Below are 16,655 nucleotides of genomic sequence, written 5' to 3' on the forward strand. Positions count from 1 at the left end.
TTACCAACTTCAACAAGTTGTGAGTTAAATTAAGAGACTTCAATTGAATTATAAATACTCCAGATGTGCTCAATCACCATCAATTTGTTCTTATAATAACATTGATCAAACAGAGTAGATTGCTCATTTAACTCATTGACCCCCTCTGTCTTTTAGGTGTGTGTGGAGGTCCTGGTGGAGTACCCCTTCTTTGTCTTCGGGCAGGGATGGTCCTCTTGCTGCCCTGACCGGACCACTCAGCTTCTGGAGTTGCCTTGCACTAAACTGTCGGTGGGCGACGTCTGTATCTCTCTTACTTTAAAAAACGTGAGAAACGGCTCTTTGAAGAAGCCCATCGAGCTCACCACCCTGCCCGCGAAACCCTCCAACAACCGATCCAGCCGGAAGGAGAACGGCGTGAACCAGAGGGGGAGCAGTGGGAATGTGGAAAACGGAGAGGTCCCATTTGGAGACATCCAGGGCCAAGTTTCCGACGGCTCTAGAAGACCGTCCCAGGGCAGGAAGAGGAGGTGGTCCGCTCCCGAGGGCCGCAAAGTGGAAAGATCTGAAGAGGAGCCGCCGGTGACTCTGCCCAAACCCAGTTTCATTCCTCACGAAGTCAAAGTCAGCATCGAAGGGAGGTCCAACATTGGCAAGTGAGGAGCGCTCTGCAGGAGAGACACACAAACAAGTCAATGTCCACTTTATGTTTAGGTTTTTAACATTATCTGTCCTGAATACTGTACTACGATGTCACCCAATGAGCAGAAAGTCAATTTGTTTAGGAGATTATTTCTTTCTTTTTTTTTATGGAAAAATGAGCGGGTGGGTTTCTTGACTTGAATAGGTTTAATGTATACTGTATGTACTCGTTCAATGGTGGGGTGTGGTACACTGATCCATCACTAAGGGTGTGTATGTCTCCAACAAAATTATATTTATCAAAGCTAGACAAAGGCTTTTTGCATCTGGGCTTTCCACAGTAAATTATTTAATATGTTGTTATTTTCATTCAATTGGCACAGATTTAAACCGCATGCCCTTCCCAGCACTATTCCCTGTATTTCCCTGGAATGGAGAAAGGTAAATATGAAGTAGTAATGGAGGGTGTCAGCATTAGTCTGCATCAGTGTGCCACACAAAAGACTGGAAACATCTTCTTTATTTTTTCATCTCTCTCCCTTTCCATAATTATTTCAAATGATTGTTAACATTTAAATGTCAGGGGTCATTTTGTCCTGCATTGAAACTAGGAGCTATAAAATTCTCACAGCACACTGCACAATGACACTTCACCACTGTCATCAAAAACCAATATATTACGATTTATTTTTTTCCAATGTGGCTTCGAGGGAATTCAAGAGAGAAACTACTTACTGAACACAGTCACCACACAGTCAAAACTTTATTAATGTCTTTATTTACACAGTACTGTATGTTTTTAGGTTTATTTTCTTTCTTTTTTTAGTAAGACAAGGATAAAGAGTAGCAATCGCACTTTGGAAAGTTGAAGGCTTTTTTTTTTTTTGGAGAATGTGGGCAGTCGTGGGGGGCAGAAGTGCCAAGGTATCGAGACAGGGATTTGGAAAGAAATAAGTCCCCTATAGTAGACAGTTATGGACAAAGTGATGATGATGGCTTTAAGAATGTGTTTGAATGGTGGAAAAGCTTATTGGGAATGTGATTTAGGAGCATAGAGACTTGATTAAGGGTGTAGTGATGCCCATTGATAAGATGTTTCCTACAAAATCAATGAGTGGCATGTTGTCGTTGCGCCTGCTTGGGTATGCTTGATGTCTATTGTTGTTTTCCATTCACATGTAACCGATTGTATGTACTATCCCATAATATAACATAAGACACTAGCGGACTGACAATGCTAACAGAAGGGGCTAACGGAAAGTGTCCAGTGTTTCTATGTGTAGAATCTTTTACTTTAGCGGTGGTTCTCAAACTAAAGAATAATCTAAGATGGACTAAATGATGTCTGTACTGGGTGTAACTGGTGTCTAAACATGAAAAACACATACCATATCCAAACTATAAGTCGCTCCAGAGTATAAGTCACACCAGCCAAAAAATGCATAATGAAGAAAAAAACATATATAAGTCGCTCCAAATTATATGTCGCACCAGCCTTGGCAACTACCTGGGCATGGAGGCATAACTGCACCATTGACAAGCCTCTCCCAGCAGTACGTTGTTCAAGCTCCCATCTGTGAACTTTGTGTGAGCTTTTAGCTTTTTTTTAATTTCTTCATTGCGGTAAGATTACCATCCGCTTTTCGCCAGTCCCTCACTCACTCCAAAACTACACTTTTTTAAATCTTCTGTGGTACAGGAGTAGCAGATACTGGTACACAAGCCCAGAGTGCCCTCTAATGGCTGTCAATGTGAAAATAACAAACATATGAAATGTTATATTTTGATATATAAGTTGCACCTGAGTATAAGTTGCACCCACAGCCAAACTATGAAAAAAAGTTCGACTTATAGTCTGGAAAATATGGTACCTTAAAGGCATTATTAAAGCATAAATTGAAAAATCTCTCATTAAAATGAATAAAGTCTAAAATCCTAGATGACCCTGAGTATCACATGAACCACCAGTGGCACACGTACCACAGTTTGAGAACCACAACTTTAGAGAATCATGCAATTTGCACATTGTCGGGAAGGTGGAATTCAGACGAGACTTTTAATTAAAAACAGGCCTGTCCTAAATGAAGAGCTAGACCAAAAAACACACTGGATAGAACGATTGTATGTTAAGTCATTTGTGAAACAGATATATCGTTCTTGCTTGGCCTAAAAGATAACTGAAAGAGATTATTGTCCAGTGAGTGAGGCGAAGGTCGAGTTTGGGGCAGCAGCCATTTGTGCTTTTGGCCAAGAAAAAAAAAATGATTTGCTGAGATGTACAGTAGCAGTTACCTCATCAGTCGTGCTAATAACTTTGGTTTTGCACATGGGTAGGTCAGAGGTTTATCTTGAATGAAAGGCTTGTATTTGGAGCCTTTTTGGAGCGCGGGGATTATGTAACGTAAAGGGGTGTTTTTTTTCCAAGGATCCAGGGAGTTGGAAAAGTTGTGTACTGCCTATAAGTGTAACTCATAGGAAACAGTGGTAGTGGAATCTCCACAGTTGTAGAGGGGAAATTACTCATTGGCTTTCGCTAGCCAGAGTGATTGCAATACAATAAAGTAGGTATACTAAAAGATATACCAAGACCCATGTTCCTCACACAGTGCAAATATAAAAAGCCATAATAATATTGTTTATTTGAAAAACAATCTTTCCACTATATTAGAAATAAGTAATTTAAAAAGGCAATTCACTTAAATGGCTCAAGCATAAATGATTTGTATTGATGTTAATGGTTAATTGCGGTCAGTGATGTAGAGAGGGACTGTACGTTGTTCAGTGCCATGCAACATTAGGGCAAGTGTTTCTGGTTTGTGTGATCAAACAGGTTGCTGGAATGATCGGTGCGACAAGTAAATAAAGTGGGGCCACAAGTTGTCGGGTCTTCTTAAAATTGTGTTTTGTTGGAGGATTGCTTTTAGAAATGGGAATATTTGCACCCCATAAGTGTTTTTAAGGCAGATGAATGAATGTGTTAAGAGGTTAAATGGTAAAGCGTTTTGCTTTATTTTTGTAACATAACAGGGTTTATTTTTTTGGGGATCTTCCGTGTCCTATGGCATAGTCAGTAAATTAGTGTGTGCGTGTCTCTGTACGTCTTTGTAACTCGTGTACCTTTGTGTCGCCACACCTGAATTGCAAAAACTCCAACTTAGAAATAGACCTTTCAAATCATTTTATCACCAAATTTACAAATATATATATATATACATTAGTTTGAAATGCTAGCCAAAGTACTTTGTTTGGTTACTGTAGAAAGCAATATTTTCATAGTATTCAGGCACATTCCACTCAAGTGATCTGCAATAAACATTGAATAATCTCCTATTGCGAGACAACCAAAATCTCCCCATAGAAAACTACACATATGAGCCTTTGTCATAAATCATATGGGAATTGCAGTAGTAGTCGTAATAGTATTTCAGGGAAGTGTCTCATATACTATATATATATATATATGCAGTAACTACAATCACACAACCCGCAGAACCTCTTGTGTCGCTGAAGCGTGCCTCCGTGTAGTAACCTCCTCAATCTTAAACGTTTTTTTGTTCTTCAGGTACCCGAGCGTACACAGCCAGCACCTTCTCCTGCTCAAAGGCCAAGCAATCAAAGAAACCCTTAAAGACAACCAATAGCTACCTTTGTGGTGCAGCCTCACTGACTGCACTGTCCATCTCCACTTCTCACTTATCATTATTACCCTCAATAAGAGACTATAAGCAATCAGCGGGAGGAAGAGAAGGAGTGTACACAGTTAAAATAGTGGACCATAGCACAACATTGACCCAGTTGACTTTTCAATTATTTTAAAAAGTGCACGACCAGATCACAGTTAACGCAATTCTAATTATAGGTTTACCTCGTTTGAAGGTTTTTGTGGTGTTTACATTTTCACTTCCTCATTGGACATAGGCACAGGATGTGACATAAGATGAGGCAACTGTCAACCATGATGCAACCGCCTTGTATAAAAGGGCCATGACCGAGCCTCCGTGCATAAACAATAAGTGCCCACTTTGTTTGCATTCATGATTAAGTAATTGTTACATTTTCTTTCTTATTTGTCATAATATGCACACAAAACAGAAGCTATGTCCTCTATTTTAACTGTCTATAGGGATACACTTTTTACTTTTTCAGTGTGCGTGAGTGTGTGTGTGTGTTTGTGTGTGTTTGTGTGTGTTGTTTTAAATCGACCCCCTTTACCCCCGAAACGTTTGAGACAATGTGCAATATTTTCATTTCCCCTCCTCCCCACCTCCTGTTGCCGTGCCAAGTGTATGTAGCAGACTCCAGTGTCTAAACCCTCTGAAATGGCTTGTTCCGGAGTCGTCATGTTTGTCCGAGTTACCCCTCCCTCTCCCCCCTCCCCCCCCCCCAGTATTTTTGCGTGTTTGTGTGTATGCGACGCACCAACCTAAACGTGTAAGGTTGGGGTCGAAAGTGCGCCTTTGTTTTCCTATAATCATCTGTGCGCTCAAAACTTTGACCCTCGAATGGTTATAGGTGACACGCACAGAAAAAAATAACCTCATTGCGTGTGGGGACCACTTTTTATAAAAAAGTAGAAAAAAATGTATATGTAAAAATAGACAAAAAAAATCAAAAAAACCAACAGAGATGCACATGTAAGTAGTTATAAAAAAAAGACTTGATAATGTTTTGAGCACTTTCTAAAAATCCTAGGACGGGCTTTGGTCTGGTCTAAGCTCTGTATCTTAGACTGATACCCTCCCTAGGGGCGACATTCATTCAGAAACAGACAGAGAATGGAAAAAAGGAGGTGAATATTTAAGAATGGTTTTACAGAGGGGTGGCTCAGCTGTAACGTTTTGCACATCACCTGCCCGTATCACCTTGTGTTTCTCTGTCTGTGCTCCATCTCACTTGGCGCGTTCTTGGGTCCAACGGGCCGAGGTGTTGGGCGGTTCCTTATTGGTTCTTTTTAGGAATTTCTCCTGGAATTGATCCCTATCCTTTTAGTCAGGTTTGTCGGTGGGATAGCTTCTTCCGCCTCGCACGAAATCAGGCTGTGCTGTTACGTACAATCTTGTTCACAACTGAAATTGAGAGTGGATTGGCACAGCTTGGCTTTGCAGTATAAAATCACGCAAACCTCTTTTTTTTTTGCATTTCTTTTGGTGCAGAAGCTTTCTATCTAGTTTTTTGTCTCCTTGTAGCACTCAATATAATGTCAGGGGACTTAAAACTATGTCAAGAATGTGTCATTGTTGAGTTTTAGACACGCTTCCTCGCTGTAGGAAACACTGCTAATGTTCTTTCTTTCTTTTTTTTTTATTGGCTTCTTGCACAAACTTGACACATAAAATGAATGTGGGTGTGAGAGCTTGTGACTTTTTGATCAGAAAAAGGCATGTGTGCTCTTTGTTCTAGTTGTTTGTACATTACTTTTTTTGCAAAAAATGGATGTGTTTTGGCACTTTGTAGTTTCAAAAGTGAACCGAATTTGATCAGGATTCCTTATTTCTTTCTTTGTTTTTCTTGTTAAATGTCCATAGCGCTGGATAACCAACTCAGGCAGAAAGAAGAACTTGTAGAGGCTCACTTAACTGTTTAGTATCACCCCAATCAATTTACATGGTGGGCTGTTTGATATGGGTTATAAGATATGTAAATTTCTTACATATAATTTGATATTATAAACTAATGACATTATTGATAATAACCATAATTTATTATTATTATTATTACGATACTCTGTGTATTATGCTGGAGATGGCCTGGATCGCTCTTCAGTGAACTCAACACTTTGGACTTGCCGCTCTGTAAGGCAAAAAAAAAAAGGACAACCAGTGTGACCTGTATCCCGCCCACTGCCACTGACAGGGCGGGGCTAATGTTTTGGACGCGTTCATGTGGATCGATTCCTTGTTGTGAACTCTTGGCTCTAAAGGCTGCTCTGCGGACATGTTCCTCTGCTCGCCTGTGACACTGGATTGGACAGAGCAGCACAGGAGCAGAGGCATTGTGGCCTGCAGGGGGCGCTCCCAGCTCCAATGTGTTTGTACTATATTGTACTCACCAAGTTCCTGTGTCTCACCACCCCTTTGCTTAGAGCATCGGAGAATCCCCGTTGGTGTTTGTAATTGACATCTGTACAAATGCACCTCTTTGAAAAACAAAATGAAACCTTGACATATCTGGAATAAATGAGTTGTGTTTTATTTGGAAACTGACATAAAGAATTTAAAACCTTTCCATAATTCAGCCTAAGATATTAACAACATCCCCAAATTCGAATTTAGAAAGGCACATAAGTGTTTACTAATATTATATGTGTTATGTATTGTTTCTACTGTGTAAAAGTTAGTAAATCATAAAATACCCAACACCACATGTGACATTAGCAGCAGTTCCTGCATGCATTTTATTGCAACATTATTTCCAGTGACTCCACTGGGTCTTGCATATCACGTTCCATAATTATCAGCAGATAGCAGCACTGTCGTGTTACCTTCATACAAGTATTTTTGTTGATCATGACTACATTAATGTCTTTCTATTTCAGCAGTGCCACCATTCGCAATCTTTACCTTACAAGAAATTGCACAGTGGATTAGACAAGCAGACCAAGCTACTTCTGACATAATTCCTGAGTTTGACCCTGTGGCCTTAAAATACCTCTTTTCCAACTCCACATTCAGACTTTCACAATGCATGTCATGTTGGTGTGTAAGGCATGCAGGGCCCGCTAGGTGAACATCTGGCTGGACTGTTGTGTGACACGGATGAAAGTGGTCCTTCTGCTGAGTTCTTTGAGCTTGGCAGCTCCCACGTATGTGCAGGTGGAGCGCAGACCTCCCAACACGTCCCGAATGGTGTCCTCCACATCCCCCCTGTATGGCACCTGCACTGTACGGCCTTCTGACGCTCTGAAGGAGGAAAAAGAAACATGCATTGGTGAGTTTGTATGTCAGCATGTATTCATTTTGATCGGAGATAATTTAGTGTGAAAAGTTTGAGAAGATCAGTATTACACTATGACATGCAGATTGTTCTAACATTTTTCCTCACCTGTATTCGGCCACTCCTCCCACATATTTCTTCATGGCGGTGTCTGAGCTCATGCCGTAGAACAACATGAATTTCTTGCCGTCCTTTTCAATGACCTCCCCAGTGCACTGGTCATGTCCTGCCAGCATTCCCCCCATCATCACAAAGTCCGCCCCTGCCCCTGAAAACATGGACATGGCCAAAATGATACACAATGATACACAATAGAAAAAATAGAAAAAAAATATTTTTAATACGAAATATTCTTTACCAAAAGCTTTAGCTACATCTCCAGGACAACTGCAGCCCCCGTCCTGAAAAGAGCAAAGGAAAAGCAGTCTTAAGTCTGTTACAATTAAATACTGTTTCTACAAGTTTAATATTATGTCTATGGTTTAAACCAGGTAATGGCTCCCTCTGGTGGACACTTTGAGGTATTTAAAGCACCAGTGTGAATCAAACTGTGATGTCCAGAGCGGCTCTTACAGAAATGATGTGTCCTTTGAGACCATGTGCTGAGTCAGCACACTCGATAACTGCACTGAGCTGGGGATATCCCACTCCAGTTTTTATCCTTGTGGTGCACACTGAACCTGCACCAAACACACGATGGAAAACACTTAACGCATGATACATTTTTGGTTTAAACACTTACTTTTGAATCGAAAATCAATACAGGATGTTTTATATAAATATATAGGGAAGTGAACTTATTTGGAAGTTTTTAATGCTTGCAGTTTTGTTATATAGCAGTCACTATTTCTTTTGTATGCTATATTAATGTTTGCAGACATGTCAGGGTTTACAATTTCAGTTTTAATAAATGACTACAGACCTGGGCCAATTCCTACTTTGATGATGTCAGCCCCAGTTAAGATCAGCTCCTCCACCATCTCCCCGGTCACCACATTACCAGCCTGAGAACACGGAAACAGCATTCATACCTGCACCTTGTATGAAGCGTGCTTTATCTATTACAACAGGGGCTCTCATACCATAATGGTGTGTTTGGGGAACCTTTCTCTGACAGTTTTCACAAATTCCACAAAATACTCAGAGTAGCCATTGGCCACATCCAGACAGATGTATTTGATGGCGGGAATGGCTTCCAGGATGGCACAGAGCTTCTCAAAGTCAGCTTTCCCACTGCCTGAACTGGCTGCAACATGCTGAGCAAAAACAATGTGATTAATAAAATGTACATGACAAATAACGATAAAGGTTAATAAAGCTTCTTGCAAGTCCTGTACCTCTATACATTCTGGATGTTTATCTGCAAAGTTTTTCCAGTCTTCAACTGAATAGTGTTTATGAATAGCTGTGAAGAGTGTGTGCTGGAGACGAGAGGGGAGATGTTATTGATGGCAGTCTCATATTAAAATAGCCAATCTACTCCAACAACAGTGTATTTCTTATTATCCTTTTTGACTCACTTTGCTGAGGACCTGTGCCATCTCAAAGGTCCCGGTGGTGTCCATGTTGGCAGCGATGATGGGGATTCCCGTGTACGTCTGCTTGGAGTTACGGAATGTGAAGGTCCTTGTGAGGTCCACCTGGAGAGGAACAGTATTTGTGTTAGCAATACCCTTGGATCAGGAAAATAGCATGATTTAATATTTATATCTTTATTCTGTTTTTTCTTTTTTCTGATAAATTCAATAATTCAATGGGTCACAGGACCTTACCTAAAATCAGTGGACTTTTTTTTTGTCTTATGGCTTTAATCAATGAATCCATGTGAGGTGATACTGGAAACTGAACAGGGCCAAATTGCTAAATGTTTTGTCACGATAAACTGAAGGTGAGTCCCAAAGCTACACCAGTTGAGAAACAGCTGTGTTGACCATTATAACCCGGATATAATGAATAATTTAGACCCTATGTACCCATGTACAGACCGCATTTCTTTGGTTGGATGAAATGTGCTGGACCTCTGCTACGATAAGTATGGTTTGTAGATATTACGCTTTAAGCTATGAAAGAAGAAGAATGGCTCTGTTAAGTCGTTTGGCGACAGGGCGTCTCCAGTCAAGCACTCCCAATGTCTCAGTGAAACAAATCAATACGTGCCACTTCTTCTAGTACAGCATTCTTACTAAGAGATACATGCACAATTACACAGAAGTGAATCGATATGTCACAATAAGTCCTTAATTATACATAGCACTTTGTAAAATACTGACAGTTTGACAAATATATCTATAGAAAGCATTGGTATTTGTGTTTGCTATTGCTAATGTAGTTATTTTACATATCAATAGTCTCTCTCTGAAAAATAAAGTATAAACTACTCCTGTACTAAAGTGGATCATAGTATCAACTGATAGGCCTTGATTTAGTCCAGTCTAGACTTGGCATGTTGTTTACTCCACTGACTAAGTATTATTTTTCCAACCCACTGATAACTGTGTGTATAAATATGTGTATGTTGTGTGGTCCAGATATCTGTGCTGTCTCTGGTATGTGCTCTGCCCCACTGTAACACACTACTCTATTTTTAAACAGGTTTCTGAGAACGCTCCCTCGTCTCATGTTGCGGACTGGCGCTCCAAACTCCAGTTCTGTTCTGACATCTTGGCGTGTCCTTTCAGTCCTTGATCCACGGTTCGCTTGATCACAGAGAAAGACATAGCGATAAAGCAGAGTGGGAGTGTGGGTGGTTCCTGGCTGTAAATAAGAGTCCACAGGGCTGGCGACACACTTGTTAATACAATGATTGTAACCTTTTGGCCTATCAGCTGTGTCCTTCTGCCCTCTTTAGGAAGGTCAAGCCATTCCACCACCTACAAAGGAAGTCCTGACGATAATGTTATGCTATGTGAAGGATGGCTTGTTGCACACTATCACCTCATACATTTTGCTAAGCTCAGACTGCTCTTCTACAAATACTTCATATTCAGATCACGTACTTCCCTAGTCAAAAGAGACAGAGTGCCTCCATTCTCCTGCAGGGCTGCGGAGGTGAATCAGCAGCATTAGTCTAAACAAAGTACTGTTTCTGCACTGACCTCTGAGCGGCTCTTCAGGCTGCTCCTCTTAGGTCTGAAAAGCACATCTTTGAAGTCCAGTTTAAGATCCGCGTCCACACGAGGCATGGTGACGGTCCAGAAGAGTGATGAAGACCAGGATGAAGAGGATGCACAGGCGACTCCCTTGAGCACAACAGCAGCAGCAGCAGTGGTCAGTGGTCGCAAACCAAAGCCACCAAACCCGAACCTCCAGGAGGCCAGCGTATTTATACCTCAGGGGGGCCCAGCCTTGCCCCGGCCCCCATGACTGTATTTGGGCCTGGACGCCTCTCTCCCCCCCTCTCCTCACTCCTGGAGTAGAGTGGCAGAAGCAGCAGTGTCCAGGCTGGCAGACACGCCAGGCTGTCACTGCTGCAGTGGCTGTGTGCTGCAGTGTGAAAGAGCACACCTGCTGTCCACTCTGGGCATTACTGTTTGGCAGACTGCAACAGAGGAGAGTTCAGCAATGATGAAATGGATCAATTAACTGAAACCCAGAGAGAGGTGCACAGCAGGGCAGCATTCAAGCAAGTTAACAACTGCAGGCAATAAATGTAATAAATGAAAAGGTCAAACAGTGGATGGATTTCCAGGCTCGTTTTTTCTTTAGATTCCAGGTGCCTAAAGACTCTTAAAGGTGCATTATGCAACTTTTTATGAATCAAATAAGTTGATATTTGTGTGTATTTGACCTTATAGTGACCCAGCGGCTATATGCTTTACTTTCTCTACAATGCTCCAGGATTAATTGTTTTGTAGGTTTTCAGGTGAGACGGTCCATCAGCAGTGAAAACCTTTCCACAATTCATCCTGTCCTTGTGACGACTGGGATCGAAAGTAAAGGCGCAATGCTGACCGCTAATACAGCCACCGGGTCACTACAAGGTCAAATAAACACAAATATCAACTTCTTTTTTTCGTAAAAAGTTGCATAATGCACCTTTAAACTAAAACAAATCATTTGGTGAAAATATAGTTATTGTACTGTACTAATTTCTCTGAAGGATGGCGTTTTAGTTTATATGTAACAATATGTCATGACAGTAGATGGCAGCAGAGACAAAGGGACCAGAGGCGGCTCACAGCAGCGCACAGTATCTCAGGACAGTGAATAGAGCTTCTGGCAACTCCATGGTCCCTTTGATGAGAAGATACTTCACAGTTCATTTTAAAGCCAGTTATGGGTTTTTACAATCCAAGCAATCATCAGAGGCATTCAGCATCTGAACAGCTCCATATCAGAGATGGTTAATAACTGGGTTCTTAAGCTGCTTACAGCTTCTGATGAGTCCCATTTCACACACACAAATAAGACTCTAATGCAAACAATATTAGCAATATACATTCATGTAGGGAAACTGCATGCCTGACGTTGTCCAGCATGGTACAGCAGGACACTTGTTCTTTCGCACGTCACACTGAACTGCATAGGCAACAAAACTTGGCTCAGTGTTGCCCTAAAAGCCATAAAAACCACCAGATAAAGATAAGAAGGGTCTGAGGGTGAACTGTGTACTCAGACTGTCCCGGGGCAGTATCACGGCCACTGATGAACTGATGAACTAACTTCAGGTGTTAACATGTTGCAGAAGAGGGGGAAAAGGGCAAAGGTCAAAGTGACGTATAACGTTGTCCTGGAAAGCTGCATAGACAGGCTGTATAGATAGAGGTCGTCTGTGAAGTAGACCAGCCCAGAACTCAATACTGGGCGCTTGGTTGGTAACCACCAGTTCAAGAAGATATTTAGCTATTTAAAAACATGTTTTATTATTATTTGTTTATTTGTTAGACCGCCTAAATTGTCAAAAGTTTCAAACTGCTTGTCTCTCTAATCTATGTATTTTTCTGTGGCTGTTAGAAATAGGCCCTAACAGTATAATAATAGAAGAACATCATTATGCCTATTGTATTAGAGGCCGTATATCTTTTGTTAGAGTGTGAATTTTAAATAATTGGTTGAGGTTCAAACTCATTTATTTTTTATTAACAGATTCTTCACAGGGATTGGTTACTAAGCGCATTTCATTACTTTCAGAAAGCAATACTGTCATGTTGAGTAAGAAAAGAAAATCACATGTAGGGCCTTTGATTTGTAACTTATGAATGTGTCCAGGCCTAAATGAATGCAATAAATAAAATAATTGATTAATTAATAGTAGACAACAATAATGCTTGTATGGGTCACTAATGTGAAATTCTCCACATGACCAAGCAGTCATGTGTTTATGTGATGCCAGTGTCACAGCTGAACTGTCATTGTGTTGCAGCTGTTTGCTCTGGTCTAAAACTTCCTGGGACAAAACAAAGAAACGTAGGATGTGCAGCTAGAGGCCCAAATAAGACTGCACTGGATTCCACTGAGGGAAAAACAACCTCAATATGCCATTAAAACCAGCAGATGCTCGCCGCATGGCAGTGGGCGGGTGGAACTGGTTTAAAGTCTTTGATGTTTACTCCTTGGCGTGACTTAAAACGATGAAACTTAGAAACTCGAGTTGTTTTCTGTGTGACAGGTGATGAAGACTGTGGGGTCTCTTGCATCAGGGATAAGGACCTACTTTAAGCTGTAAGAAGAGAAAGTAAAGTACACATCATCTGACATACAAGAGGGTGAAGACAAGTGTAAAATGGTTTAGAAAAGCTTCTTTAGAAAACTAGGTCAAAAGCCTTTCAAGCGGGTTGAATTACACACAGGGCAATCATAACATTACAGAAACCTGAAAAGGTTCCCTGGAAGTCATAACAAGAGCTCCCATTTCTGTAATTACTGGACCTCCACATGAAACAAAAACTGACACAAAGTCTACTCTGTTTGCACAAATGAACAGAAATGTATATATATGTATATATATTCAGTGACATTTTATTACACTGTGACATTCAAAAGTGGTGGCATAATTTAACCACATAGCCATGATTGTTTAAAGGTGCATTATGCAACTTTTATGCAGAATAAAAAAGTTGATATTTGTGCATATTTGACCTTGTAGTGACCCAGCGGCTGTATGAGTGGTCAGCATGGCACCTTTACTTTCCATCACAATGGTCTCTAGGACAATCCAGGATCAATTGTTTGGAAGGTTTTCACTGCTGATGGACCCACTCACTAGAAAATCTACAAAACAATTGATCTTGGAGCGTCCTCGAGACCACTGTGATTGAAAGTAAAGGTACCATACTGACCTCTCATACAGCCGCTTGGTCTCTACAAGGTAAAAATACTTTTTTTTATTATTGCATAATGCACCTTTAAAGTGTTATTAACTGTATGTGAAAGGTGCTATATAAACAAACGTTACTTGCTTGCTTTCTTTCTAAAGAACTGTGGATTCAGTCACAAATAGTAAGGTTCAACATTTGTGCATTGTCAACAGGTGCTCGTCATGTAATTACAATATCATGAAAAAGTGTATTTAAGTGTATATAATATATGATATAGACTCACTACATGCAAAGTGACATATGTCAAGCCTTTGTTATAATTTTAATGATTATGGCTTACAGTCCATTTTTAAAATATTCTAATTTTCAGAGATTTTTAATCTGAGGTTTTTACAAACTGAGCTACAACAATCAAACATGATAACAGATAAAGGCTACACATATCTCACTTTGCATGTAATGATTATAACATATATTTCACAGTTTAAGTTGAATAGCAGTAAATGCACTTTTTCATGATATTCTAATTATATGACGAGCGCTTGCATTTGGAATAGCTCATAGATTGCCCTTTTCACCTGTCTTCCTTCAATTCCTTCAAGAATATCAGCTTTGTGATCAATCAAACAGGCCCAGATTTCACACTGAGAAGCCCAAATAAACTGAGACTAGAATTTCATTATACTGTATTTCAATAACTTTTTGAGACATTTTTGTTTGGTGGTGTGCTTGGGATATTTGTAATGTAAAATATGTGCCATGGGAAACACTAATCTAAGCCAAATCTTCCACAATGTTCCCCCTCGATGGTCATAAAGATTTGATTGATGTTGAGAGCCATAACACACTAGTTCATTTCATTAAATTCATGTGACGCCAGCAGGGATTTTGCGTGCATTTTGTGATATTGCATGGCCCCCTCTTTTCTTCTCACAGGGTCCAGCCATGTGACATGAAAATAGCTAATAGTTCGTCAAACATACAGCAGATGTTTTTGAGAAGGGCGTGAACTGTGAAGAAATGCAACATTAGCTCCCAACATGTGACATTAATCCAAAGATGATCCAGGAGTGCAGTGCTGTATGGCAATAACATCTGGGCTAAATAACACCCAGTAGCCTACAGGACTCGTATGTTTATGCAGATACAGTATGAAATGCAGAAGGATTCCACTCATTTTGCATCTTATCTAAAAGGCAAGCTTGTCCTTTAGTTTTGCTTTAAGTACTATTACTCTAAAACAGGGGTGGCCAACCAGTCGGAGACCAAGAGCCGAAATTTTCAACCTTGATCCTGTGAAGAGCCACAAAGGCACCGACCATTAGCGAGATCCCGGGGCGGTACTTTATTGTGATTAAATAGAATGTGACCGTTTTATTTAATCACAATAAACTATAACTTTATGCCTTTTTCTTTTTTTTTTTTTAAATAATTGTGTTAGATTGAATGGTTTTACTCCTCAACAAGATTGAAATACATGTATATTAAATGACATTTTGTGTTTCCTGTTCTGACTGAGACAGAATTAGATTATTATTATTATTTTTATTTTTTTTAATGCTGGGGTGTGTTTGTGTGGGGGCCTTGCCCACTGAGCCCCCTTCTCTGATTCGCCCCTGGCCTGTGCGCTCAGTGCCTGCAGCTTCGTCCTGACTGGACTGTGCAAAGAACGCACTCTGGGCAGCACAAAGTTCATAAACTTTAACCAGGAGCCTCTGGAGGATCTGAGAGTCTGTTTTAAGTTGCATCTGTTACAGTTATAGCACGTGTGAAAGAAAAGTCATGACTTGCGTACTTCCGCGTTACGATGTCGCGCTTCGCATCATACGCTTAATAAGAGCTCCGCTTTTTTCCATTTCCTAATTTTGATCTTTTTCTGTGAATATGTGGCCAAATTACATCAAATAAAGAGTAGCTGATCAGAAATCTGAAAAGCACAGAAGCTAATCCTAGTGCCACGATCTGCCTGCCTGTTGTTCAACCTACATCCCGCTGTGAGTGAGGCTGCACGGGCTCCTTTTACACACTGCCTCGAAAAGGAGAGAGATACAGACTCTCATTCATGTAGAGATGGAAACAGGGTCTGTAGGACGATGGTTGGATTTTTGGTCAAAGACTGTTACAGTTTATGGGAAATATTTACCAATTATTTTGCAAAGAAACGCATTGTATTAAACATCTCCAATCATGCAAAGAGCCGCACTCTGATTGGCCAAGAGCCGCATGCGGCTCGAGAGCCGCGGGTTGGCCACCCCTGCTCTAAAATGTGAATACTCAAGGCCACTTATGTTACTACTCAGCTGTTTACTTAATGCTGAAGTAAGACTGCTAGTGTCATTAAAACATGCTTTTCATATACCCTTCGTCCTAGGTTTCACTGTTGGACACGCAGAGTCCTTCATTAATGTTAAAAAGAAAATTTAAGTTGGAAATGTTATTAGAAAATGTTCAACTGATTTGAGCTCATCTTTATTGTACCTCACATTTTTATTTTCTTACCGAGTCAGAGTGACTGGCAGCGAGTATAATATGCACGTCTTCCTGTAAATGTGTCCCAACAGCAGAGTGGCAAACATCAAAAAGGGTAATAACTGACCTCTTAAAACTGGTGTCCTCATTTGAGGCTGTACTTTGTCACTTTTTACAACACTTTTTATTTTAGAAAAGTTAAACTTTAACTTGATTGTATGAAACTGTTGTATGAAAACATCAACATGACAGACGAGGTGAAATGCCGTCAAGGGGACTGAAGACGGGACAGTGCAGACTAATCAATAGCTCTTGTTTTCGTCTAATCACAGCTCAGTGGAGCCGGTCAGTCCTCATCAGCAGACAGAGACTCAG

General features: G+C 40.5%; 2 protein-coding genes across 4 annotated transcripts in view; one reads left to right on the forward strand and one right to left on the reverse strand.

Annotated features, from left to right (window-relative positions):
• Positions 1–2,147, forward strand: part of atxn1a (ataxin 1a) — a 67,375-nt gene extending 65,228 nt beyond the window's left edge. For all 3 annotated transcript variants that reach the window (XM_079570493.1, XM_079570494.1, XM_079570495.1), the window contains one exon: positions 157–2,147. In XM_079570493.1, coding sequence (XP_079426619.1) covers positions 157–639 — 483 coding nt within the window. In that variant the 3' untranslated portion in view covers positions 640–2,147. The remainder of the gene's footprint in view (positions 1–156) is intronic.
• A 628-nt stretch (positions 2,148–2,775) lies between these two features.
• On the reverse strand, positions 2,776–11,093 carry gmpr (guanosine monophosphate reductase). The gene is made up of 9 exons (XM_079570508.1): positions 10,650–11,093; positions 9,075–9,194; positions 8,892–8,975; positions 8,637–8,810; positions 8,477–8,558; positions 8,128–8,234; positions 7,913–7,955; positions 7,663–7,822; positions 2,776–7,520 (listed from the first exon to the last, which is right to left on the reverse strand). Exons 1-9 carry the CDS (start codon positions 10,734–10,736, stop codon positions 7,340–7,342), a joined length of 1,038 nt encoding a protein of 345 aa, XP_079426634.1. The 5' UTR covers positions 10,737–11,093; the 3' UTR covers positions 2,776–7,339.
• Positions 11,094–16,655: the final 5,562 nt, after the last annotated feature.

Source organism: Gobius niger (genome assembly GCF_951799975.1).
Source record: "Gobius niger genome assembly, chromosome: 14".
NCBI lineage: Eukaryota > Metazoa > Chordata > Actinopteri > Gobiiformes > Gobiidae > Gobius > Gobius niger.